Source organism: Antechinus flavipes, chromosome 1 (genome assembly GCF_016432865.1).
Source record: "Antechinus flavipes isolate AdamAnt ecotype Samford, QLD, Australia chromosome 1, AdamAnt_v2, whole genome shotgun sequence".
Classification (NCBI taxonomy): Eukaryota; Metazoa; Chordata; class Mammalia; order Dasyuromorphia; family Dasyuridae; genus Antechinus; species Antechinus flavipes.
In genome coordinates, this window is record NC_067398.1 from 9798215 (window position 1) to 9825094 (window position 26880).

The 26880-nt window shown below is 43.6% G+C and overlaps 1 protein-coding gene across 1 annotated transcript in view; it reads left to right on the forward strand.

Moving 5' to 3' along the window:
• Positions 1-26880, forward strand: part of CACNA1D (calcium voltage-gated channel subunit alpha1 D) — a 305670-nt gene that overhangs the window by 190796 nt on the left and 87994 nt on the right. The window contains exons 10-23 of the mRNA XM_051978907.1: positions 1642-1729; positions 2436-2462; positions 4146-4306; positions 5164-5389; positions 5491-5698; positions 9961-10081; positions 13242-13356; positions 13928-13997; positions 14597-14663; positions 15262-15406; positions 19080-19209; positions 22471-22530; positions 25301-25407; positions 26748-26835. Coding sequence (XP_051834867.1) covers positions 1642-1729; positions 2436-2462; positions 4146-4306; positions 5164-5389; positions 5491-5698; positions 9961-10081; positions 13242-13356; positions 13928-13997; positions 14597-14663; positions 15262-15406; positions 19080-19209; positions 22471-22530; positions 25301-25407; positions 26748-26835 — 1613 coding nt within the window. The remainder of the gene's footprint in view (positions 1-1641; positions 1730-2435; positions 2463-4145; positions 4307-5163; positions 5390-5490; positions 5699-9960; positions 10082-13241; positions 13357-13927; positions 13998-14596; positions 14664-15261; positions 15407-19079; positions 19210-22470; positions 22531-25300; positions 25408-26747; positions 26836-26880) is intronic.

Below are 26880 nucleotides of genomic sequence, written 5' to 3' on the forward strand. Positions count from 1 at the left end.
AGGGTTGTCTCTTCTTGTGATAGTTTTTTTCCCCTTCCTTCACTCTGGGGAAGAATCAGACTATTTTTTTTCTCACTAAGGATTGAAGATGGGGAATAAGCTTTTGGGGGGTACTTACTATATGCTAGGTGCTGTACTAAGCATTCATTACAAATACTAACCCACTTGACCTGTGCATTTGGCCTCATGTGTTTGGTTGAATCAGAAATGTTGAGAAATTGCCTCAGGATCCACTTCAATTACGATCTTCAAACTTCACAGAGATTAAACATGGCTGACTCAGAACGTGCCTTAGTTGGTTTGGGATCCTAAGTCTTTCCTCATGGCAGCCTCTGGGACTCAAAATTGGGGAGATAAATGGGCCCCACAATTGAGATTTGTGTCATTTAAATGTTTCCTTAACAATTACAATTCAAAACCGTCAAAAAGTCTCTCATCTGAAGTTTGTAGCTGTATTTATAACTCAAATTTCCTCCCACTGACATCTTTTTTCATGCCCAAACCTAAATCAGGTGTCTGCTGTTGGAAACTGAGGCCCTCGAGAGACCTCACGGGTCCTCTGATCTCATGTTTATGTTGAGAAGAGCTTTGGTTAAGAAGTCTAAGCTCTGCCTAGCCACCTATGGCCAGGTATAGTGCCGCCCGGGCTAGAGAGGAGCCTGTGTAAGTTATGGCCAGAACTTTCATTTCACTAGCAGGTAAAGTTGATTTGTGGTATTGATTTCCAATCTTTCTGACTTTTGTGAGTGAAAAATCAATTCCTCAGCCCAGAAACTTCAAGTTTTTTCTGCTCTTACATTATGGAGCCTGCTTTCAGGCATCCTTCAACTTGTGCTCTGCAGGTGACACTGGGTAGTGTTGAGTTTCTTCCCAATCCCAGGTCCATGGCAGCCACAGCAAACTCCCTTGCACGCTGTCTCTCTTTCTTTTTGTCCCTCTGTCACTATCGTATAAATACCAATAGCATCCTCTTCCCCTAGCAACCTTCCTTTTCCCATTCTTCATCAGCTTTCTGAACCTTTTTGGGTGTTGATCCTAGAAGCAGAGGTGGGCCCTGTTCTAAATACACATCTTAGGGCCCAGATCAACCAGGGCATGATTATTTGTATTTTTTGAGGATTCTTAGATTTACAAAAGGGATCCTTGCCCAAACTTCCATTGCATCCCTATATACCTCCAGTTTTTTTAAAGTCTCTTTGTAAAACATGCCAGGAAAAATCCCATTGCAGAGAGCAGGCCATGTCTCTCCCTGAATGCTCTCGAGGCTGGAGAAGGACCTTTCCTTCCTCACCCCCAGTGGCTGTGTACTAAAATCTAGTTCAATAAAGAGGCGAGCGGGCTCTCTGTGGGAGAGCTCAGACTGTTGGGCCTGTTGGGGTTTCCCTTCAGGGTTGAACTCTAAAGGACTTTCCCCCTGTACAACCCTGGAAGGCCTGAAGGCACTAAAGGAGGAAATCTGGCAAGAGGAAAGATCAAATCACCTTCCACAGACAAACTGTTTGTCCAAAAAACCCCATGAAGGCAGGGCTTTCTTCACTTTGACGTTTTCTGGGTGAGAAATGGTGAAGTGGAGTTTTTTGGACGGCCCTGTCTGTGCTGTTGGCCATCCCTTTCTCTGAAATGTCCGTTCTCTCTCCACAGCAAGCATGCCCACCAGCGAGACGGAGTCCGTGAACACGGAAAACATCAGTGGCGAGGGCGAGACCCAAGGCTGCTGTAGCCGGCTCTGGTAAGCTGCGGCTCCCGGACCATGGCCCCTTTGCTTCCTGGGCTCAAGTCCAGCCCAGAACTCCCCCAGGCAGGCTCTGGCAGGCATAGGCTGGAAGGGCAGAGCACCCCTTCTTAAAAGCTGATTTTGGTGGGGGCTCTGAAGTCGCCCCTGTGACAGCTTTGTGTCCATGCAGATCCTCCCTCTACCCCCTCCGGAGCCCTGCCCATGGCCCTCTGAGTGGGCAGCCACGTGTGGCGAAAGGCCACAAAAGCAGTCACGGATGGGCCGGTTTGATGCAAGTTCGGCTACTTAGCTGAGCTTGGGAGCGGGCTTCGGCCACTTTAATGGGGGCAGACAACGAAGGGAATTTTCTGAAGGGAATCAAGAATATGGTTTTCTCAGACAAAAGTGCCAGCGTTCCAATGGCTCCACACTGACTTTAACACTGGCTCTGTGGGGCAGTCAGGGCCACTTCTCCTGCTGGCCTGCAGCGTCCTTTGGCAATTGGGCTTGAAGAAGGTTCAATAAGTGGGAGCCCAGCACTATGAAAGGCAGCACAGCCAGATTTCTCCTCTGAGGACCGAGGTAGAGGTGGTTACCCCAAGCAGAAGCCCCAGGATGGCGCAGCTCTGGGTTCCTGGATAGAACTTTAATATGCAAAGGACTGTGGGGAGTGCTGCACATGAACCTGCTCACCAAGGGGTTTGTTTTTTGTGTCTTTCAGTCAAGCGATCTCCAAATCCAAGCTCAGGTTAGTATTTGGCCTTTGTCTCTCCTTCTGCTGGCTTCTTCCCCCGACTTTCCAGTCTCCTCTTCCACTCCCATCCCCATCTTCTGACCCCTTCATAGAAATCAGTTTGGAGTTGTTATAAAACTTGGTGACTTCACTTGAAAAACTGACCAGCTGCTTCTTTAGCAAGTGTGTTTCCTAGTCATTGCCCAGAACTCAGCACTGTGGGGAATCCTGCTCTGCTGTTGTGAGGGACACACACTCACACACACACACACACTCACACACACACACACACTCACTCACACATGCACCAGTTGAGAGCAGTGACAGCCCAGCCCAGGCCTTTCTCCTCCATACATGTCCCTGGGTCTCAGTCACGAGACAGCCCTGGGTTCAGAGCCCACGAGTGTGAGTTCAGATGCTCTCTGCCGTCTGCAGCCTTTGTCAGCCTCATCTGGCCACTCTCCCGTCTCTGGGCTTCAGCTTCCATGTCGTAAAACGAGGGCGTGGATGAAGGCTGAGTTCCTTGTCAGCTCCAGTGTCCAAGCACCGAGAGGATTCCGCTGTTCCCATCTGGGCTGACCGGGAGGACCCGCCTTATTTCCAGCAGCACCTCGTGGGCAGCCTGGGCGGGTGCCATGAAGTTCAGGCCTCCTTGCCCTCCTTTGTGGATATTTTCCACGTCCCCCGGAATATTCTCTGCTATTCCCGAAGGACATCAGACTTCCTTTCTGATAGTCGCCATTATCCTACACTGTCACAGGCTCTAGCTAAATATAAAGGCCCCATTAGTGGAGTTTGACCCTGCATCCCTGCCCTGTCACTCAAAGCCTAGACCCCCCGCTCAGCCCTATCTCGGCACTGCAGCCCCGTCTCCTCCACGTTCTTGGCTCTGTCATTAGATGTCAGAGCACCGGTTCAAGGGGAACGAAGAAGATGGTTTTCTATGGCAGGAGGTGTTTTTCATTGTAAATCTGGTTAAGCAGGATTACAAATAGGAACCTAAAGTGGGTGGAAGGGACTCGCTACTTGTCTGTTTGATTGGATTTAATTTATTTTTATGAAAATATGATTCAATATTAGCTCTGTTCATGAAGGTATATTTGAGCAAATACAGACAGCTAATGATTCAGTGGGAAGACTCGTGTCCCAGTAGAATTGATGCTCTGCTGAGCTCATATAAGACTAGAAAGATTTAAGAAAGGAATTGAAAAATTGAAATTTTGGGGTCATGATTTCTGGGTATCATATTTCGCCCAATAAATTCTGTCTAACGGCTCAAAAAACCCAGCATAGTTGTAATGTTTAGCATTGATCCAAGATATTTTCCAGTGCACAAAGCTGTATTAAACAGTCTACATATATATACATATACATATATTTATGTACCATTTTTTCTTTTACTCTTCATGCTGAAGTGACATGCTGAGAGTTTGAATTACACATAAAACATTCTGTCCCAAGGAAGTCAAACAGGGCCATTTAACCACAGCCAATAAAGCAATTATTTAAAAACTTGCATTTTGAGGCCAGCAAAACTCCCTGCTGTTAACATTTGTGCTATTTGTCCCTCCTCTGTGCCCCTTGGCCCCATCTTGTCCATTTCCCCAAGTTCACAGTCACCCTCAAAGCTCAGTCAGGGCACATTCAAGTAACAAGACTTTCCCACACACCGGGAGTCAAGTCGTTTCTTTGTTTCAGCCGACGATGGCGTCGCTGGAACCGTTTCAGTCGAAGAAGATGCCGAGCTGCAGTGAAATCGGTGTCGTTCTATTGGCTGGTGATTGTCCTCGTGTTCCTCAACACCTTGACCATTTCCTCTGAGCATTATAATCAGCCTGACTGGCTGACCCAGATTCAAGGTATGAGAAGAAAGTATTTTTTTGTTTTAGATTACAAAAAACATTAAACTATGGTTTAGTTTTCTGGGACATTAAGTCAACAATTCTAACGAATGCCAATATGAAAATTTAAGAAATAGCTTCAACTCAATGAGATCTCACATATCACGTGAACACTGTTCATAGACTATCCATGATAATAATAATATTAATATTAAATAAAATAGATAATAATAAATAAATATAATAATAATAATAAAATATTTAAACAATAAAAAGAACTGATATGATGCTTTAAAGCTCTCAAAGTGCTCCACAGATGTCTCACTCCTCATAACAACTTCATGACTAAGATACTCTGGGTCCTTTCAGCCACATTTTACAATACAGGAAACAGACTCAGAGAGAAGTGACATGTGAGGCTCTTTATCATCAGAAGCCAAATCGGAACCCAGGGCCTGCTGACCCCAGGGTCTTCTCCACTGGGTCATACTGCCTCTGCTCAGGCTGACTCACCCAGTGACCCATGACTGGTCTGTAGCACAACCAGGATGCGAACCCTGCATCCTGCAGCAGAGGAGAAAGATGTCAGGGAACACAACAGAATCACGAGTGGGATCAGAAGGAGGTAACATTGTGGATGCCAGGAACTGAAATTTAGCCTGAATTTAGGATCTAGCCTTTGGATACAAAGATATGCGAGATGTCCACTCGTTTGCCAGGACAGTTGGACCCAGAAATGCCAGAGGGCACCCTGTTCTCCCCCAAGGGTGCAGGATATGTTGGTGGTCTTAGATGGGCCACAGAAGGTAGTGCTCGTTTGGGAAATGTGTCCAGTGGTCAGAGCACCCAGATTTCCGAACCGTTTGCCTTTCCAGATATTGCCAACAAAGTTCTCCTGGCCATGTTCACCTGTGAGATGCTAGTGAAGATGTACAGCCTGGGTCTCCAGGCCTATTTTGTCTCCCTTTTCAATCGGTTTGATTGCTTTGTGGTGTGTGGTGGGATCACTGAGACCATCCTGGTGGAACTGGAAATCATGTCTCCTCTGGGCATCTCTGTGTTTCGATGTGTGCGTCTTTTGCGCATTTTCAAAGTGACCAGGTAAGAGCTGCCGCCCCTCCCCCCCTTGAAGTGAACATTTGGATGTGCACATGTGCCGACACACCCGTGAGCTTTCTCCTAACCCGCGTTTTTATTCGCAGGCATTGGACGTCTCTCAGCAACTTGGTAGCGTCTTTGTTAAACTCCATGAAGTCCATCGCTTCCCTCTTGCTCCTGCTTTTCCTCTTCATCATCATCTTCTCCTTGCTTGGAATGCAGCTGTTCGGGGGCAAATTTAACTTTGACGAGACCCAGACCAAGAGGAGCACCTTCGATAACTTTCCTCAAGCTCTTTTAACGGTGTTTCAGGTAACTTTTCTCTCTCCTTGGTTCCATCGGTGATGGAGGACCAGCTGGCTGCAGTTGCTGTGCTAGGAGCTAGGGCAGCGAGCCGAATGGTCACTGCTCCTCCAAGGGCTTCTCTTCCCCCGAGAGGATGTGGCACCTGCACAGGTAGTAGGGCGCTGTGGACATTCATGGAGCCCTTGGGTAGATCAGTCTGGATTGATTAGAGAAAGTAAGAGGGGAGCAATAACCACCAAATGGGGCCAGGTCACAGAGTTTATCATTTATCTTTGAGGAAACAGGAAGCTACTTGAATGGATGGAGTAGGGGAGTCAGGGAGAACTGTGTTCAAGAAAAATTAGTTGGACAGTAGAGTAGAGGGGTCCCAGTGTGAATGGATAGATGTAAGTCAGGAGAGTGATGCAGTCCTGGGCTGAGAAGGCCAGCACTGAGGGGAATGGATTGCCTGGTGAGTAGGGAAGAAAGGTCAGGGCCAGAGACATTGTAAATACGTAAAGACAGGATCTTGTAACAGATTGGATGTCGGGGTCTGGGGAGAAGAATGACCCCGGAAGGATGAGGATGCTTTTAATAAGACAGGGAAGTTTGGAAAAGGTGAGATTTCAGGGGAGAAGAGAATGAGTTCCATTTGGGACAGACTGAGTGAGGGACGTCTCTGGGACACCCACTTTAAGAAGTCTGAAAGGCAAATGGTGTTTCAGTTCTGCTCCTTGAGGAGAAACAGGATGGATCACTTAATCGGGGAGTCTTCTCTAGAGAAGATAGTTGAAGCCCCAGGAGATGATGTCATTACCATCAGAGAAAGAGGAGGACACTAAATCTTTGTGGACAGCCACAGTGAGGGGTGGGAAACTACTCAGAGAAGGCCCTGGAGGAGGGTTGGGGGCCAGCTGTCGGGCCCTTCACGCTGTATCAGAGAGCAGGTCAAAGTGAATGATGGGAACTAAAACAGGAAACTCAGGGGGCTGCCAGATAGTGGCCAACGTTCCCACTGAGGAGGGAAACCCTTAGGGATGCTTTTCTAGGGACCTGAACTACCAGACCTGTGTTTTAGGTGAATCATGTTAAGAGCTCTGGAAGGATTGGAGAGGATAGCGGCAAAGCCGGGGAGACAGGTCAGGAAGGTCGGGCAGCAATCTCATAAGGATCTAGGTCTAGGTCAGGGGGTCTCCTCCTTTCCAGAGGCCATCCAGGTGAGAGGCCCCCCAATGGCCAGGCCATTTTGTCTTCAGAAGACAGCTACAGTTGTTCTGCCCTTTTAAAAATTGTCCCTCTGTGGCTAAGTCGCTGCCCTGATGCATCTATACCCTGGAATGCTTTTGTTGTAATCCGATTCCTTTTCTCTGTGTGATGCAGCTTTCATATTTGCCATTAAATTTAGCTTTCGTCGTCAAACTTGCTTTAGTCATTGCATTATTTCATTCACTGAAAACGTTAATGCAAAACAAAGCACGAGGAAGGTCATTCCTTCTGGAGGGTTGGATGATATCATCTTCCTGAACTTCCACACCTGCTCTCAGCTCATCTCTGAGGAGGGGCAGGTCTCACATCCCGATTCAAGTAAAACGACCGAAACCAAGATGCCTGGAGAGCTCTCGTTGCCAGAGATGCTGCGTTGGAAGGGGGATGTTCGACTTGCCCGCCTGGAAGAGGAGGAGCTGTGTTTTTTCCTGGCTCTGACATCAAACGAAGCAAGCGGCAGCCTCCTGGGTCTCCCTTTTTGTCCGGCACGTACAGCTTCAGGCTGAGCACGCGTGGCCTTCATTAGATTGTGCTACAAAGTCAGGTTATGGGGCATTCAGGCTCTGCCCTGCTCTGCTGGCACCAGAACAAAAAGAGTGGAGCAGAAGTTGGAGACTGGGGTTTTTTCTTCCCTATTCTTCTCCGTCACAGTGTGACTACAGGCCCATGATTCCTTCTCTCCAAGTCTTTTTCCTCATTTGTAAAAACGAAATAGTTGTACTTAGACCCTAAGGTCCTTTGCACTTGGATCCCTCTATAGGATCAGAGGCTTCAGCAGGCACCTGAGGCAGAACACCCGACCAGTTCTCCTTGGCCCACCCAGACCTCTGATGGTGGCTGTCCAGCCTCCATGTGGAGACCCCCACTAGGGAAGAAGAATCAGTCACCTCCTGAGGCAGCTTGTCAGCGTTGGACAATTCTAACTGATAAGAAGTTTTCACCTTTTCTATCCAAGTCTGTTCCTGTGCCATAAAATGGATGGACGTGCTGAAAGCTCACTGGTTTAGTGGGTTTTAATGAGCTCTGTTATTTCCAATTCTCATCCATTGCAGGGGATGACAGACCTCTGATTTCATTCATAAAGAGGATTCCCAAGGAAGAAAAACTCCTTCCACCATTTGCCCTTGACATCATTATTGCCAATTATAGGCTTAGAGAATTGCCAGAGGCCATAAGAGATTAAATGACATGCCCGGGGTCGTGCAGCCATTATGTGTCAGAGCTGGGGCTTGAACCCGGGTCTTCTGAGAGCTTCCACCAGTCTCATGTTCTTCATCATGTTGATTCTCAGTAATGTCACCTGTACAAATCTAATTCTGAGCCTGATGAGGAGCACACGTGGTAATGATCGACAGCTCCCTGAAGACTTTGGTCTGTCATTGGATGTGAGCAGAAGTAGCATAGTGACGGGGAGGAGCTCTCTGCCTTTGCACTCAAAGGATGGCCCCAAATCAGATCCTGACTCAAACTTTTGCTTCATGGGTGAATTTTGGCAAGTCACAGCACTTACCTCGGCCTTAGTTTTCCCATCTGTAAAAAGAAGAGGTTGTATTTAGATGGACTTTGAGGTTCCTTCCAGCTTTACATCTATGATCATGTGATCCTGTGACATTGCGGGGACACAAATTTTGATTTAATATTAATGATTAGATTAATCTCGATGATGAAAGTTGTTCAAAAACTAAATAGACTGTCTCCAGAGGGAATTAGTTCCCTGCCACCAAAAGTATTAAATTAGAAGCTGGAGCACCATTTGTCAAACATGTTATTGACTGCAGTCCTACAGATGGGATAGAAAATTGGCTTCAAGCAGTGAGATCCTTTTGAGCTCTTCACATTCTGTGATTCTTATACTATTCACCAAGGTATCTTGATTGTGAAGAGATGAATCTTCTGCCTACAACATAATTATTTTTCTCCAGTTTGAATAAATACGGGAAGGTGTGTTGGGAGTTGCTGGTTAGTTATTTCCAACTCTTTGTGATCCCATTAGGGGTTTCTTGGCAGAAATATTGGAATGATTTGCCATTTCCTTCTCTAATTCATTTTACAGATGAGGAAACTAAGGTAAACAAGGTTATGATTTTCCCAGGGTCACACAGCTAGTAAGTGTCTGAGGCCAAATTTGAACTCAGGAAGATGAATCTTCTTGACTCCAGGAGCAGCAAACTATCCACCAAGCTACCTAGCCTCCCTGGTATCTTGGGAAAATTATAGTTGGTAACTCTTCAAAACTACTTTTTTTAATGTAGTCTAAGCAAAATTCCTTTGGCTAAGCCCAACAGCTCAGCGTAAAAGCTATGTTAGCCCAAGGGCTGTGCTATCAGGCTTGTACAAACTTTCCCGGATGTTAATAATGTTAGCAGTTTTGAGCACCTGTTTCCTAAAGACATTTACTATCTCTACTGTGGGTCATATTTTCATGTTTTAATTAAAATTTTTTATTGATCATTCCCTGCTTTTTCTTGGTCTAACTTGACCTATGATAATCTATATAACTTCAATATTTTAAACCACTTATGATTGACTTTGGTGTGTGTACAGATTATAACCTCTCTCTTGCTTAGAAGATGCTTTAACAAGGGTCTATCTAAATAGCAAGCTGTAGTAAGAAGCTAAAATAAATCTCTTCAGTTGGTAAAATTGGTCAAATGAGTGGAAGATAAGGAACTAGTGGAAATGAGAGATTTTGTTTTTTATTATTGTCAACATTTATTTCAATTCATTTTGCAATGGGTTGACTTAGCCTTAAGGATTCTGAGTGAGAGGAGATTGAATTTGAAATTGCGAGCCATGTAGTTTTATGTCGGTTAGAGTTCTGTTGGAAATTCATTAAGAAAATATGTAGCATTGAATTTCTGTTTCCATTTTCTATCAATTTTATGCAATGGAAGGATTCATATAATACAAAATGTAGTGGAAAAGGTTTGGGTATCTTCATTCATGTAGCCTGTGACTATCTTTAGAAGCAAAATAGGAAAACAGAATCTTTCTCTAAGTGACAACTAACATTTGCATTTTAGATTCTTACAGGTGAAGACTGGAACGCTGTAATGTATGATGGAATTATGGCCTATGGGGGCCCGTCTTCTTCAGGAATGATCGTCTGTATATACTTCATTATTCTCTTTATTTGTGGTAATTGTATCCTTCAGTGCTGCCCAAGAGCAGTTATAAAGTTGTGGTGGGATATTAAGAGTTCATTACTTTGATTAGCTCTTTCACATTATTTTGGGAAGTCCTCTACTAATTTTTATTCTGTTTCATTAGGAATATAATTATAGAGGAAGTAAAAATCCCATAGTTGTTTCAGAATTAAAACTTCCTTGTTATAAGCAGTCAGTGTTCCCCCTACCCCTTGTTCTGTCACTGGGAGGGACATCAAATGATGTTTCCAGAAGGATGTGATTGTTCTCCATAATATCAATCCAAGTTTGATATCACAGGAGCTGTCAATCTCAAGTTTATCTTAGTCCTTCTTGAATCTATTTATATTTTCATCCCATAATTCCTATTTTGGTGATGAATTCTAAGTCCCTACAATGGCTTATCAATAGTGTCTCCTTTTTATTCTAAAACCAATTCCTTTCCAACTTCTAAGGGTACTCTTTGAGTTCTATTATTTTGAGATTTGATGAAGAGCCATGTATTTCCTTTCCCATTATCCATAATGGCCTTGTAAATTTAGTCCCGTTACCTCTCAGACTTCATCTTTCCTGGCTGAAGTTAGTCCTACTAAGGACCATCCTACCAAAGAATTTTCTGTTTTCTGGGTCCTTTTAGTTTCCTCTGGATTTTCTATAGCCCAGTTATACATGTCTGCCATTCCCAGGTATACATATACTCTAATTTTTCTCAAGAATAATTTTCTCTTTTTGACATCTCTTTTGATGGCATGTTCTTGACGTCTTTAAAGACTCCTGTGATCCACTGGACGAGAATCATGCTCAGTGCTTTACTAGGTCTTTTTACTAGTGGCTTTTAATAGCCAACAGCTTAAGGCCTGTCATCCTGTAAGTAGAGCAAGGATGATTGTCTTCTAAATGTATTATTTTATCCTGACTCATGCTCAAGAAAAAAGTCAAGGTGACTGGTGATGGCCTGGGATGTACTGGGTAACCTATAGTAGTTTCTGTAAAAGGAAACATTCTCCAACTTAGGTGTTTTACAAATTCATACTGATATGCTTCTGGCTTAGAACTGAAAAGAGTTTTGCTATAGCAATGGGACAAATTACATCCGATCAAGTCAACAAGCATTTATTAAACACTTTAATGGATGCCCGGCACGATACTAAGTGCTGCCTTGCGGCCTCCTCTAGTGAAGAATTTGCAGTCTCTGAAAACTAAACTGGGATCCACCAACATATTTCTGCATATGTAGCACAACATACAGACCTTAGTGCATCAAATAGTTGAAGAAATTAATAGAGAACAGTCAATCTAGTTAACGTGGCCAGTCTCTTTAGCACATGTTAAAGTAATGCAGTCACATGGATGGTACATCCTACATCTTTTATGTTAAAATTTCCCAAGCTAATCATAGTACCCTAAAATATGATTCACCTCACACAATCCCAGAAAAAATGACAGTGTTGCTCGTGTAAAACAAAAAGCACAAGCCTCTTGTAATAATGACACATAGAACATGTGAGTCATGTGCAGTAATCAAATATAAGTCATGTGATCAAAAACATGGCGAATGAATTGACTGTGCAATCAATCCACTGACATTTCAATGAATGCTCTTTTATGTGCCAAGTGAGGAGCATCAGAGATATGAAGACAAAGAAGTTAAATAAACCCCACGCTCAAAGACCTTACGCTCTGAGGAGAGACGGCATGTATGTAAAGACCTCTTCCAGCCCTTCACAACCTGTCTCCAATCTACCTTTCCTGGCTTTTTGTATGTTTCTTTCCACCTTGCACTCAGAGGTCCCATCAGATTGGCTTTCTTTCCATTCCTCGTGTACTGTCTTGTGGTGTTCTTCTTCTTTAGAATAGTATAAAGGTTCTCTCTGGGAGAAAGCAGGTTTCTCGAGGAGGTTTTCTGGAGGCAGCCTTAGTTTCAGTTAAAAGTAATAATCATCCAAATGCAGCCAGCTGGTAAAAATGCAAACGTTTATTTTCTCCTTCCAAAATAGCCCGGTTAGTTGAGGCCTATCTCTCTGCTTGGTTCCAAACGAGATTCCAACACTGTCTGTCCTCCATCTTCCATCTCCAAGTCTTTGCTTTGGCTGTCCTGCCTCCCCTCACCTGAGAGAATGGATGGAGGAGGATGTGGAGGAAAAAGAGAAGGGCTTAACGAGGGCTTGCTGTTTGCTGACCCTGGCGTCCCTTCCTGGGAGAGGCCCATTCACCTAGTCTAACGAGGTTGTCATTGCTCAAAATAGCAGAAACCCATTGTTTAAAATTGTCTTATTGATAGTTTATGAGCTTTTCAAGAAAAAGCCATCTTGTTCCTTTACATCCTTTACAATGGAGGAGAAAATGGGAAAAGTGGCCCCAGGTTGGTGATCTTTGCTCACTAGATTAGGCTTTTGTGACTTTTGACTTGTCCTGAAAATCACCCACATTTTCAAAGGAGAAATCTTGGAGCACGCTACAGATGACTTTAAAATAGCACCGAAACCTTGCTCACCTGTTGTTTCCAAATCGGATTTATAATTGTGAACAATAGGTCTAGCTCCTGTAAAATAAACCGATAGCTGGAAAGATGGTATTCATATTTACTAAATCATCATTTTACTAAAGAATCACATCTTAGATGTCAATATGACTTCTATTTAATCTTTATGTTTATGTATACATCTTATGCACACACACACATATTTCCAAAAGGACAGTCTGCATTCGGATACAGTCTTTACATACAAAGGATGACATAGCAGAGAGAAAGCTGGCCTAAGATTCGGGAAGATCTGGCCTCGGCTCGTGTCTGACAGACTCACCCTGGGAATCCCTTGACCTTTTGGTGTCACAGGCAGCTTTCTAAAACCCAGAGTTAAGGAGCATTTGCATATCTGCCGTGGTGTGGGAAGTTTCTTCACTGTTGAAGTCCCAGATTCAGTTCAAAATAAGATTAATATCAGATTGACATTTTGTCTCTTTTTCTCTATCTTGTGGCTTCTCTAACTTTCCAAAGTCATACAGTACCATGCCTAATCATCAGATGTGACATATGCCTGGGGGCAGAGCTGGTGTGCTTTTTTTTTTTTTTTTTTTTAACCATTTCTGATTTCCACAATGAACAAAATAGAGCAAAACTGAAAGAGTATGTTTATCCTTAAAATGATTTGGATTAGATATTCTGTTAAATGTTTTCTTGGCCATTGCGGTGGACAATTTGGCGGATGCTGAAAGTCTGAACACTGCCCAGAAGGAAGAAGCAGAGGAAAAGGAAAGGAAAAAGACCGCCAGGTAAATGGAGTCACACCTAGAGCTCCAGGTCCTGGAGAGAGGCAGCTGATCTGGGGAATCTGACCAAGGCCCCAGTCTCTGCGGGCTTGTTTCCTTCTCTCTCGAAAGAGGGGTTGGAATAGGACCTTCAAGGGCTGCCACTGAATCCTGATTAAAAGCTCGGGAGATCTGACCATTCGGTGTCAGCCATAGGAAAACCCCAATGCCCTTCAAGTGGCAGTCACTTCTGTCTGCACAGAGTGAGCTCACGGGGTGTCCCTCTCTGATGTCTGGCACACTTGGAAATCTCTCAGGCCGAAGCCAAACATTTTGGGGCCATTGTTTCCACACTTTAGATTGCGATTTGAAATATTCTTGGGTTTAAAGAGCTGATGTGGTTAGTTTTAGTGTCATAAAACAGATGATGTGATAGATGAAAATGTCTTTGGGATGGAAATTTCGATAAAATCTCCTTAATCAATTTGGCCCCGAGAATCTAATGGAAAGTTCTTGGGTAGATTAATGCTATTCATGTTTCATTACCACACAGCACTTTGCATTTCGACATTTGTTTGTGTCCTTTTCTCTGTAGGAAAGAAAGTTTGGAGAATAGAAGGAACGACAAGCCAGAAGTCAACCCGATGGCTAACAGTGACCACAAGGTGTTTGTTCCAGAGTGTTCCTTTCTGTGATGTTATCATGAGTGTGCTGTCGCTTGCCCGCAGCCTCTGGGCAGTCACTGTCCATGGAGGATGGACGTTGTTTGTTAGACAATCATCATGGGTCTGAGTGTCAAAGTGCAGGAGGCCTTGATGAGTCGGGCCGCAGCAGACCCCGTGACTTCCCAGCTTTGGGCCATTTGGAAGGGTTGGGGGCGGGGTCACCAGCCCAGGTCTTTTGCCTCCTCCAGCTTGGGGAAAGGGTGGGAGAAGAGAAGTCCTCAGGGGTTCCTGAGCCTCCTAAAAAGACACTGGAGGATCAATGGCCTGGGAGGCGGGGAGGCTCAGTCCTTCTGGGGGTGGCCATTGGAGTTCAGGTTCCTCAGTCCCAGTGGAGCGTAACTGAGGAGCTTTATCTCTTTTTCTTTGGTTGTCACCGGTGGTTTGTTTTTGGGGGGCAGAGGTTACTTGGGGATGCTCCAGCTTTGCTGGTTTTCCAGGCCTTCTCCCTCCCCAGGTCAGGTAGGACCTGCGGTTGTTCAATGACCAGCATTCAGCTCCAGCCGCCCCTTCTCATGCTAGTCCTGCTTCCATTGCTGCAGGTTATAATCGATGATTACAGAGGAGAGGATGAAGACAAGGACCCTTACCCACCGTGTGACGTCCCAGGTATGGTGCTGGCCGCCAAGATGCCAGGCTTTATTTTGTAGACCCCAAGGCTCGAGATTCCTGAAGAAGCCCTCAGATTTTCTGCGGCCGGGCCACTCCACCAAGATGGAGGAGCCGTGGGGCCCAGCTGACTCCCTCTCTTCCCTGAGGGCCAGCCTCCGTGTCACACGCCGGATGGGAGAGTCACCTGTGCAGCCCGAGAGTGGTCTGTGTGACTGTCAGTAAAGGGGCCTTGAGGAGCGGCAGCAGAAGCGCCGTCCGCTTGAGACTAAGCCCTTTCTTGTCCCTTGTGGGAGCCTTTCAGTCTGGAAGGGGAAGAAGGTCTCTTCTTGTTTCCTCTCATGCCTATATTCTTGCCCCCCAGTAGAGAAATGAAAGTCTTGGTCAGTCAAGGAGTTTTTATCTCCTGACTTGAGATTCTTTAAAAGGCTTTCAGTACAGAACAGAAGCCCTTTGCTAGGAGACCGAGCTGTGAGCTGCCCTGGCACAAAAGGATGTTCCACGGGCATGGGTTTGAGCTTCAGGTTTGTTTGTTTTGTTGTTTTGCCTGAAAATAGATCTTCTCATTTCATGCCTATAAAGATGTTTTTCTTCAAAGTAGGAGAAGAGGAGGAGGAGGAGGAAGATGAACCAGAGGTTCCTGCTGGCCCCCGCCCCCGTCGAATCTCAGAGTTGAATATGAAGGAGAAGATTATCCCCATTCCCGAAGGAAGCGCGTTCTTCATTTTTAGCAAAACAAATCCGTAAATATGCCTCCTTCTTCATTTCCCTGCTTTACTCATGAGCCAGTGTGGGAAGTCGGGCAGTGGGTGCAGGGAAATGGCCCGCCCCTTCTGGTACAGGAGGCGGGCTGGTAGAGGACTCCCCAGTGCAGATCAGGGCTCCATGGTGTGGAGGAGGGCTCAGAGGAGGGCTCGGAGAAGGGCTTCCCAGCACCTGCACCGGCTGCATGGTCTCGGGCAAATCACTTAACCCTTCCCACCTCGGTTCCCCGATCTGCCTGGCATTGAACGCCCCAGCTTCCCCACTTCGCTCTCCCCCAGGCTACCTTCCAGCAAACGCTGCCCGACCTGCTTTCCCCCCAAATGACCCTGGGCGGCTTGGCTCTCTCCTCTCCCCTCTCTCCCTCCATCCCCTTTCCCATCCTGGCTTCTCTGGGTGCTGCTCATCCCTCCCCCTCAGCTAGGAGGGTCAATGGTTAGAGGGCCAGGTCTGGAGTTAGGAAGATCTGAGTTCAAATCCAGCCTATGGCTTTGGACAAATCACTCTGTTTGCCTCAGTTGCCTCAGCTTTAAAGTAGGAATAATTGTAGCATCTACCTCCCAAGGTTGTTTTGGGGAACAAATGAGACGTGCATTAAGCATTTGCAGCAGCATGTTAGAGGGCACTTAATGCACATTATTGACTGACGGAGTCATCTGCCATATTGGAGGTCATGACACGGTTGGGGTGAATTAGTTGATCTAAGAGCCATCCCAGAGGCATGAGGATTGAATCCATGCGAGCTGATGAGATGCCACGTGAGGTGGGAGCTGGGGGAAGACCCCCGAAGGACAACGAGAAGGAGGGATGAGATGGGGAGGAGACAAGGACAAGAGGGGCATTGTCCTGTCAGAAGTGGCGAGGCCATAATGAATGGAGATAAGAAAGGGCTTGGGCATTTCAGAGACTCGGGTGGCTTTGAATCTATGAAGGGAGAAAAGGGTCCAGGACAGAGCCCTTGCAGTGATGACCTTGATGGCTTTCTAGTGATGGAGGCTGGCAAATGCCACTAGAACCCTTGAAGCTTCCTTGGGCACTGGCAGGCAGGAGCCGGCCTCCTGTCCCCACACACAAGCAGACCCTCCCTGATGGATAGATGCAGAAATGGCCGAGGGCCCCTCTTTTCAGAAGGCAGAGATTGGTCCCTTGAGAGGCAGCGGGTTGGACTTGGCATCTGATGACCTTATATGGCACGAGGGAAGCGACTTTACTATTCACAAAGCTTCTTCTTCTGGAAAGCAGGATTAACAATGTTCATATCACCGGCCACACTGTACAGTCGTTAAGAAAGCTTTTTGCAAAACTTGGATCATGAGAGAAATAAATGTAAGTTGTGAGTCCTTGTAGGCCAGAGAGCAGATTGTCAATTCCATTAAAATTCACAGTTTAAAGTAAGGATTTGTAAGTATTGTGAAAGAAATAGGATTACTATCCGCACTCCTGGATTTCTTAAAAATAAATTGTGCCAGACTAATTTGGTTAGAACAGAATGATAAGGTTGATATTGATATGATTTGTATTTCTGGCTCAGAGGTTTGCCTGAACCAGAGTCCCAGTTCCCCCATATCAACCCTCACAAAAACCTGAAATTCATTCCAGACCAAAAAATTCAACAAGAAACTACAGTGAGTGACATCTTCTATAAAAGGCTGAAACTCTTGAGTCGATGCACCGAGGTCAGACAGCCGAGCGCTTAAGGCTAATTACCGATTGGACAATACTCTATAAGCATATGCTTGGAAAATGGCCCATCCCACTAGTCTGTGCTTATTAGATAACTGGTGTATATACAGAGAATTGTAGGAGGGATTAAGGGGTGGAGTAAGACTAGCCAGAGTCACTTCTGGGCGGGAGACGAAGAAGGAAGGTCACGGAAATTCTGCTTCCTCTAAAGACCAAGAGTAAAGACTAAGGACTTTTGCTTATCCTGACTCTGGCTGATTCTAAGGTATCCAGGGTGCTAACGTGGTCATCACACACACAGTCTTCCACTTCAGAGTTGCACAAAAATTCATTACAAGGAGCCCATGAACAGTAGGACAGAGGACCGGGGCCAACAACTAAGCTGGTAGCTTCCCAGTATCACCAGAGACTATCTGGGATGTGATAGACTTTACAAATGTTTTCTTATTTGACCTCACAACAATCCTGGAAGGTAGGTGCTATTATTATCCCCATTTTATAGATGAGAAAACTGAGGGAGACAAGGGATGCCACTTGCTCAAAAGTGGTCAGTATCCAAGTTGGAGTGTGAACCAAGAATTTCCAAACTCCAGATCTGACTCTCTATCCATTGTGCTATATTATGCCTGCAAGATAGTGGAGCCTAGAGAGCTCCCCCAAAAGCTGTTCTCTTCCACCAACAGGAGAGGGGCCATATAAGTCCTTGGGAATGGTAGTGATCAGAGCAGAACCTCCTAGGCTCAAGGACTCTGCAATTCCTAGCCCCAGAGAGGGCCCCCAAACCCAAAGATATAGGTATCACTGGACACTGGGAAGTTAAAATCAGGGAATCCTGAAGGCCACGGGTGAGGTTAAGCAGACATATAAACTCTCCCCCCCCAAAAAAAGGCAGAAATGAACAAAATCTGGCCTAGGCCCAAAGGCCCAAGCCAGGAACTAAAACCAGAGAGATGAATAATTCTATGAAAGCACCCAACTTCAAAAATGACTCTCTAACTCCATAATCATTGCAAGAATAATCTCAATAAAAAAACAAGAATTTTCCATAAGGATGTGAATACCCAGAAGGAATGGAACAAGATAATAAATTAAATAAAAACTCTTGAAGGAAATTGAAAGGAAAATAACAGCTCCGAAATGAATGAATGAATGAATGAAGCATTAATTAAATCGTCCCTTGTACAAAGCACTGTGCCAAGCAGAAAAGAAAGTGGGAAATCTTAACTCAAGTAACAGAATACATGAAAAGCAGCCTAGACCAAAAAATTCTTAATTCCATGACACAGGAAGAAATATTAGAATAAATTTAAAATGCTGAAAAAAATAAAAGAAAATGTAAGATGTCCAATCCAAAAAACAAACAAACAAACAAACAACTGACCTACAAAGTTGGTCAGGAAGAGAATGTAAAACCATGATTTAAAGAAAAAACCCCGAACATTTCATTTCAAAGAATTGTGTATAAAACCGCCCATATTGATTAAACCAAAGGGCATGGTGAATGAAGATAGTGACCATGAAGATAGTGAAGACCAAATAATGCATTTTTCAGTGGTGATCCTAAAAGGGCTGAGCCTCTCCAAGCTTTAGCAGAAGCCCATTCTTGACTCCTTTTTACCATGTATTCTGCTGGAATAGGCATCAAGAATTCAGTGATTCCCCATGATCTGAAGAGGCCCCAGAGGAGGACTTCTGTGGCAAGTCAAATCCCATAACAACATGTTATAAAGCAAAATCTCTATTAGTTGTTGCAAACCATGAATTGACACAACTACATTTCAAGAAGGGGCAGGATTTTTGATCATTGCTTTAAGTTTGTTGTAACGGGATTTTATTTCTTCCCTTTTTGGAAAGTGAGAACAAAAGCTTATTTACCTATCATATAGAACTGTCCAGAAAAATCTTGATTTGTAAATGACCCTTCAGTTCTCTTGAGATAGCAACTGAAATGAAATTGTGTTTTCTCCTCAGAATTCGAGTGGGCTGCCACAGACTTATCAATCACCACATCTTTACCAACCTCATCCTTGTCTTCATCATGCTCAGCAGTGCGTCCCTCGCCGCTGAAGACCCCATTCGGAGCCACTCCTTTCGGAATATCGTAAGCCAGCAAGTTTGTGGACTAATTCTTGGACATGCGGATCAGGGGGCTTCCGTTATGGTCATTTTCTTCTCATTTTGCCAGACTACGTGGGGTTATTTCAGTGTAGGGATGCTAAAATGATTTGTATTAAAATTGTTATGAACCCTTTTGATGTAGAATTTAAATAGGTTTGAGGTGTAGTATTATTTAAATTCATTCTTTATGCTAATTGGAATGAACAGTTTGCAAATTATTATTTAGAACTCAGAGGGAAAACCTGAATTCAAGGTTTAATTTTCCCAAATGATAGGTTATTTTGGAAAACCCCTTCTACCTTAAATTGTTTATATTTAATCTTGTGCTATATTATTTAAGAGTTTGGAGAGTATGATATAAATGTGCTAGAAAGTTTGCATTTTATAAACTTCTTTAAAAATTTATTTTTCAATTTGGCTTTCTGAATTAGCCAAACACTGCTCTCCCAAATCATGAGTTTTCTAGGCCCCCTTGCCTTCTCTTGCTCTCTCCCCATCCCCAATCCAGCCTTTTGGCAAGCCTTTCAGCCAGTGGGGAAGAGCATGCATTTCATTCAGTTCAGTGTGTTCTGTACCGAGAAGTCTCATTGCGGGTCAGCCAAGGAGCTCCGACCTTGCTATGCTCTTCAGGTCTCTGAGCTCCATTGGACACCATTGTCATGGGGGCACGATGGTGCTGGGAAATGAGGGCTTTAGGCTCCTCCTGTGGAAGATGAAGCTCCTGGACATTCCCAAAGAAATGGGCCCCTGGGTTTTAGGTTTTCCTTCACTGATGGGGATGTTCCCTATACATTTGGATCACAAAGGATTGGTGTTCCATTGGTCTTTTCTTTTTTATGTGCTTCTTTAGAGCCTTCAGTTTAGCCAAGACTTTGAACACTCACTCCACTCACTCTCTTGCTCTCTCTCTCTCTCTCTTTTTCCCCTTCCTTCCTTCCTTCCTTCCTTCCTTCCTTCCTTCCTTCCTTCCTTCCTTCCTTCCTTCCTTCCTTCCTTCCTTCCTTCCTTCCTTCTCTCTCTCTCTCTCTCTCTCTCTCTCTCTCTCTCTTTCTCACACACTCACTCACACTCAGACACACATACCCCATACTCATAGAAAAGAGAGGTGTGTTCAGATAATCTCCTTTCTACCCCATCACCTTCCTCTTCCCATCTTGCACTTGGTGGCGTCCCTGCCACCAGTGTTATGTTTTACTTTTGGATTTTCATGAAAATAGATAGCTATTCTGGTCACAGTATTTATGGGATCCCTTACCCCACAATTCTGCCCTGGTCAGTGCCTCTTTTAATACATCTGATTCTTCAAGATTTTGAGATAGAATAGGTTTCAGATCAGTGTTGCCCCAGAGCTCACAATCAAGAATACCATGACCAGGTGACATTTTTCTGGTTATCCCAACAATTTTGGTTTTGAAATTTGTAATATTTTCCAATTTTTCAGACTCCTACGATACCCTATCTGCCAGGAGAGAACTACAACTCACTTTTTAAAAAAAAAAAACCTAATATTGTTGTTAATGTAAAGACCATGACCTCTGGGCTTAAGCCTGATTATACTTTCTCATTTGGAAGAATTATAGTGTTTAGAGAAAATTCTGTTGAGCTTTATTAATTAATATAAAACACAAACAATAAGTGACTTCTGTGCTCATCTAGTGTGGACAAAAGAGAACTGTGTTTGCCAGACTCATCAGGCTCCAGCCTTTTGTGGTGGGACAGTGGGAAGCTTGGGGAGTCCCCTGACATGCTGCACAGCCTTGTAGCCCAGAGTCCTTCTCTCCTGCTGCCCTTAGGGAACATCTTTTCTGGCTGCTGATGTTGCTAGGCTCTGCAAGTCTGACCACTCCTGTGGATGTCCTGTTTCTTAAAGTTATGAAATATCTGAGTGAGTGAATAGGTAGAAAATGGAGCCCGAACTGGAATTGAATCCTAGAGCTCTAGGAATCCAGCCTCAGGGATACAGCTCCAGTGAGTCACAAATGCTTTTTTCTGGGCTGTCCGTAATCTTCTTGGATTGATCACTGCCCTGATGAATGTTTCAAATAGGACATCCTGTGGAGACACATCAAGTATTCTTAAATATATCTTGTGTGGTCTGAGCTATCGGGAAACAAGCTCCCAAATATCTAAGGGGATTTACTAACCCAGCATTGATAATAGGACTTCCTAGAGAAAAAGCAAAATGGTCAGTTCCTCTTATTGAAACTCTTGTTTTAATCATTGGCTTTGCTTTATTTTAACATGAACAGCAAGAAGCTGCCCAAGGTTTGATCATGTTTTAAAAAATTTAACATGATCTTGCTCTATAAAGGGAATATGCAAAGAGCACTGATCTGGCATACCAGGAGACTTTCTCATCACAACAGATTTTCCTTGGGACTTTTGACAAGTCATATCACTTCTGAGTTATAGTTCTATGATGTGGTGAGGTTGGAGAACGTGATCTTTAATGTCCCTTGTAACTGTGATTTTGGGGGATTAGTGGACCAAGAAATTCATACAGCATCCCGTGAGCAAAAAAGAAATATTTAAATTCTTGGATATTTGAAGATTTTCTGAACTTGTGTGCTGTTAGATGCAGGAATTTGCTTGGGACCTAAAAGGTTTCCATATTTTACTACAAAAGTACAGGAACGATCATTGTCTCAAGGAAGAGGTTTCTTATTTTGTTCTTCTGTTGTAAGCTCAGGAGGAGCAAGAAATGCAGACAGGGCTGCCAGCCTTAGCCAGTCACTATGCCTGCATCATTTATCTCTCTTGCCAACAGAGCAGCCTAGACAATGTAATTCACTTTCAGTCACCTCTCTCCTGGTCAGCGGGGCCAGCGAGGGAAGCCCTTGATCACTGGCTAGTGCTCTCAGGCAGCAGGGCAATGAGGAGGGGAGTTACTCTGGGAAGACCTTACAGGCCTAGTCCATTTATGAGGTTCACTTGCCATGGGAGGCCAAGGATGAAGGAGGAGATGGAAATCTTCCTCGAGTTAGTGCCATAAATTATTTCATTTACTGTGCTGCAGCCGGTGACCCCAGCTAGGGCTGGAGCATCATGCTGTAGTCTCAAACACAGGAGAGCCTTTTGCACATGAGCACGTTCAGCCCTAGGCCCTCAGCCTAAATGGTCATTACTTAGCTTCCCTGTCTGGGGCTAGAGGGGGTGCGTGAGGGGGAGCTGCATGGGGTATTCTGGGACTCTCGGTCCGGTTCCGGCCCGTTTTCCTCACTCTGCCACCTGTTGTACCTTACAGATACTGGGTTACTTTGACTATGCTTTCACAGCCATCTTTACTGTCGAAATCCTGTTAAAGGTAATGGCGTTTTCATCAATCCTTGCATGTGCCAAAGCAGCTTTCGCAATAATAGCTTCAATTTTGTGCTTGCCTTCCAGATGCTAGGTTACGCAGATTATGTCTTCACTGGTACTTTTGCATTTGAGATCGTTTTGAAGGTAACAGGTTTCCCGAGGCGTGTGTTTCAAGGACACTTATTCCTGGGGGTCACTTGCCCAGGAAGGACGCTTGAAGTGTTTTGTTTTGTTTGGGGCTTTGTTTTTGTCTTCTTTGCTCAAGCCAAACTTTTTTTTTTTTTTTTTTTTGGTCCTAGGACATATTCTGTAACAATCTATTTGGTTTTGTTGTAATTTTGATTGCATGTAGGAGCTACTTTGCTTTATGATATTAATGAGATCATTCATTTTGCTCCTTTAAAAATACAGTGTCAGCTGCTGATATCTAATTCACTGTGTGTGAGCTTTCTTCTCCCCTGCTCTGACACATAAAGGATAACATCCTCTTTTATGGAGGGAACATTTCATTTCTCATTTCTCTTGCTGAATTATATTTTCAGAGACCTAAAATAGTAAACTGCTATTTTCTTGCAACAGGATTTGCAAGATAACTTGGGTTCATTGATGTGTTAATGTATTCTGCATCTGTTTTAAATTTGGGACTATTTAAAAAACCTCCAAGAAGTAAACATATACCGATAACTTAAATGTCTGGCCTTTGCATGACTGAAAAGTTGGCATTGCCTCATGGAGTTTGTGTACTGATCGTTGAAGGATGCCCTCCAGGTAGCCCACAGAAAGGTCCCTTTTGACCTCCAGTGGAAAATGCCCCATTGGACAACAGGCAGCGCATCATTAAGCTTAGGACTCATTGAGAGCTGGTTTGAAATGTGTCTGACGCCTCCTTCCAGCTCCAGACAGTGCAGGCTTTCCATAAGGAGCTGAGCCTCAGGCAAGCGGCCCCCTCTGTGAGAATCAGTAAACAAACTGTACAGTTCCGAGTTTTAACCAGCTCATGCTTTTTAGAGTCATTTTGATGTCTTTTGTGTGTATCCTTTTGTATGAAATCATATCTATAACTTGGGCTGTTTACAAGATGACTTGTAAAATAGGACTTGGCTCAGTGCCACTGTGCTCCGCCTAGAGGGAAATGAATTGTATGGACTAACACTCTTCCATGAGGGTCTGCATCCCTTTCCCTACCTTACTTTGGATAATTTAATTAGCCCAATGACATCTTTTCCCAAAGACACAGAATCGAGCAGTCAATCCTTCAGGGTCATCATTCAGAGTGACAATAAGGGTTGCATCCCACTTGGAGGTGAAGACGTAAAATGTTTGAGAGAATGAGCCCAATGTGTACCCATCCAAATTTTACTCTAGAAATAGTTTTTAAATAAGATGTTGAGACTAATGTCTTCCTGCATAATTAGCTCTTTATTCTCAGCTCTGAAGGTTAAAAAACTCCGACTGATCCATTTTTTCTAGGTTAAAATTTTCAGTTATCATTAAACACAGTTATTCTGTGATCGTTTGACCAGGTTATTCTAAAAAGTACTATCGAAAAGTAGTCGAGTGAATACACTGACCATAGGGCATGCACATTTACATGAATGCCAGATTCCCAGTCCAAGAGAGCAAGTCTAGTGCTCCATCCCAATGGGCTGCTCTACCTGGGACACTGCAGAAACAAGTGTAGACACCTACTTTTCTTTATAGGAAATATCACTATTTCTCCAAAAATCTCTCTCTCTTTTCAATGCCCTGTTAATATTGAACACATTTTAGATATTTGAGAAGATCTCTTGGTCTGTGCAACTCTATGTTGGGTAGGCTTCCAGTCAAGAAATCCCAAGGGGCCAGCTGCCAAGAAGTGAGTTCTGACTGGTTACCTTCCAGATATGCTGTTCATGTCCTAACTTGAATCCTCTTTTCTTGAGTAATTGGTGAACACCAGCATCCTCCTTCCTTTTGGCTAGGATAAGTATCGTGCTGGATTCATTTTCTCATGTGATTATCATGTTCATGTGATTGATACAATACCCAGTACTGACTGGATCATGGAACCAGGAGGATTTTGAACTTATGTGTGAGAGTATGTTTATAGCCTGTTGATATACAGGTTGTGACTTTAAAATCACAAGACTGGATTTTATGTGTGGTGAATAAAACCTGTTTCGTGTTAGTTAAATGTACATTTGTGAATGTACTTGCTTATGGGAATCAGGGAGAGGGCAGTTTTTAGATCATGAGAGATTTATAAGGATTTTGAAAGAGGAGATGCAGGTTTTTTATGGATTGGAGCCAGTGGCCAACAAGGAAAAAGAGAACCAGCTTTCTTTCTCCTGCCTAAATGGGGAAACTGTTTTGGAACTTTGCAATTATTGATTAGTTTCTCAGGAGTCACTGACAGCAGCACCCTCATATTTTGGCGGACTACCTATGCGAGCAGGACAACAAAAATAGACAAGATGTGCCTGCTCAAGAGAAGTACCATTCACATGTGTCAAATAAGGACATGAATGAGAATTTAAGCTCTTCTATTGGGAGACACAAACTGTTCCTTTTAGGATGATTAGTTTTGTCTTAGATAGCCATGTGCCCATATTTCTTTGCATCTAAAAATGTCAGTTAAGCACCTTCTTGCATTTTTGGTTTTATAGCATCTTCACCATATAAACAATGTTTTCTAGGTATATGCACCCCTTCCTTAGGGGTCTTGTAAACAGCCCAAGTGGAAGTATCACTGGAGAAGGAGGGAAACATTCAATTACTTGCAATTCTCATTGTAGATGACAACTTTTGGAGCATTCCTTCATAAAGGGGCATTCTGTAGGAACTACTTCAACTTGCTGGACATGCTGGTCGTGGGCGTTTCTCTGGTATCGTTTGGGATCCAGTAAGTAACCTAATCACGTCTATGTGTGTGTGTGCATGCAATACCCACAGTCACTTTGGAGGTTGGGACATTGTGTCCATTCTTAATATTTTGTAATATCTATCTTATGATAAAAATGTTATTATTATTTAATAATATATAATATGTTATATTTAATTTAATTTATTTTTATTTTATTTTATTAAATTAAATTTAATAATATATAATATAATATGTAATATAATGTAATATATATAATAATAATATTAATAAATAGACTCATGAGGGAGTGAGTCTAGTTTTATTGATGGATATTCATGAAGCTTTGGGGATAGATAATTTTTTAATGACAACCTTTAACTCCCAATTTCTTAATTTGTCAGTGGCTCATGTTTTCTCATGTTACTTCTTGCCTTTTCTTGATTCTACATATTAGTTGATGGCTTCTGTGGTATTATGTTTATCCCCAGAAGCCCCTAGGTAGCTGATTGTGAAATCTACCCCAATGGATTATAAGACATATCAACTACCAGCACATTGTCTTTGTCTGTAGACATTTTCAGTAGGAAAGAGCATTTGTCTTAGAAGCCATTGTCAAGTATCTTTTTCTTCACTTTGGGCATGTTTCAAGCAGGAAGGAGGAATATGGCCCGAGATCTTCAGCCTGTACTCTTCAGTGCTTGAAATGCTCACAAAACCTAGGGTAGAAGTCATAATAATGGAAGTCTTCAGCCACATCATTCCTCTGCCAAAAATATCTATGGCATTGGAGCACTCATTCAAAACCTGGTTATTAATAGTGCTTCTGCTCCTCCAAGGAACCAAGAAAATAGAAAGGAGTTTCTTCTTTCAAAAGACTGAGAGTTTCTGTCTTGGAGTCTCCTCCTTTAGGTCCTCATCCCTTTATACTTTAGGTGATACTAGTCTCTGCCAGCATCATAGTCTCCAAAGATGATCTATAATGACAATAGGGTAAGGCTGAATAACAGCACATGGAAGGAAGAACAGTATCAATTCAAGGGGTGAGAGTTTATTTCACTTTATTTTTTTTTTTGATGAACAAGAACATTTTCTCTCCCAGAACAATAGCAAATGTATGATTTATGTTCAGTCTTTTGTAACAGAATGTTAAACAAGTTCAGAAATGTTCAGTTGCTTCTGGATTTTCCACAGTGCCTGGAACATAGTAGGCATTTAAAAATGGTAGTCGACTGTCTAACTGACCTTGAGCCAAAGAAGTAGAGCTAACTTTTGTATCTGTGTATAAAGGTCATTTACAAAGGAGTCACCTCCGTGGCAACAAATGAAAGCAAATGAATGGCATCCGACTGATGGTTTCCTCCCATTTGTCTTTTCTTTAGATCAAGTGCTATCTCCGTGGTGAAGATTTTGAGGGTCTTAAGAGTTCTGAGGCCTCTCAGGGCCATCAACAGAGCAAAAGGACTTAAGGTTCTTATTCATATTTTTCTTAAAACGTGCGGTTCTTTAATATGT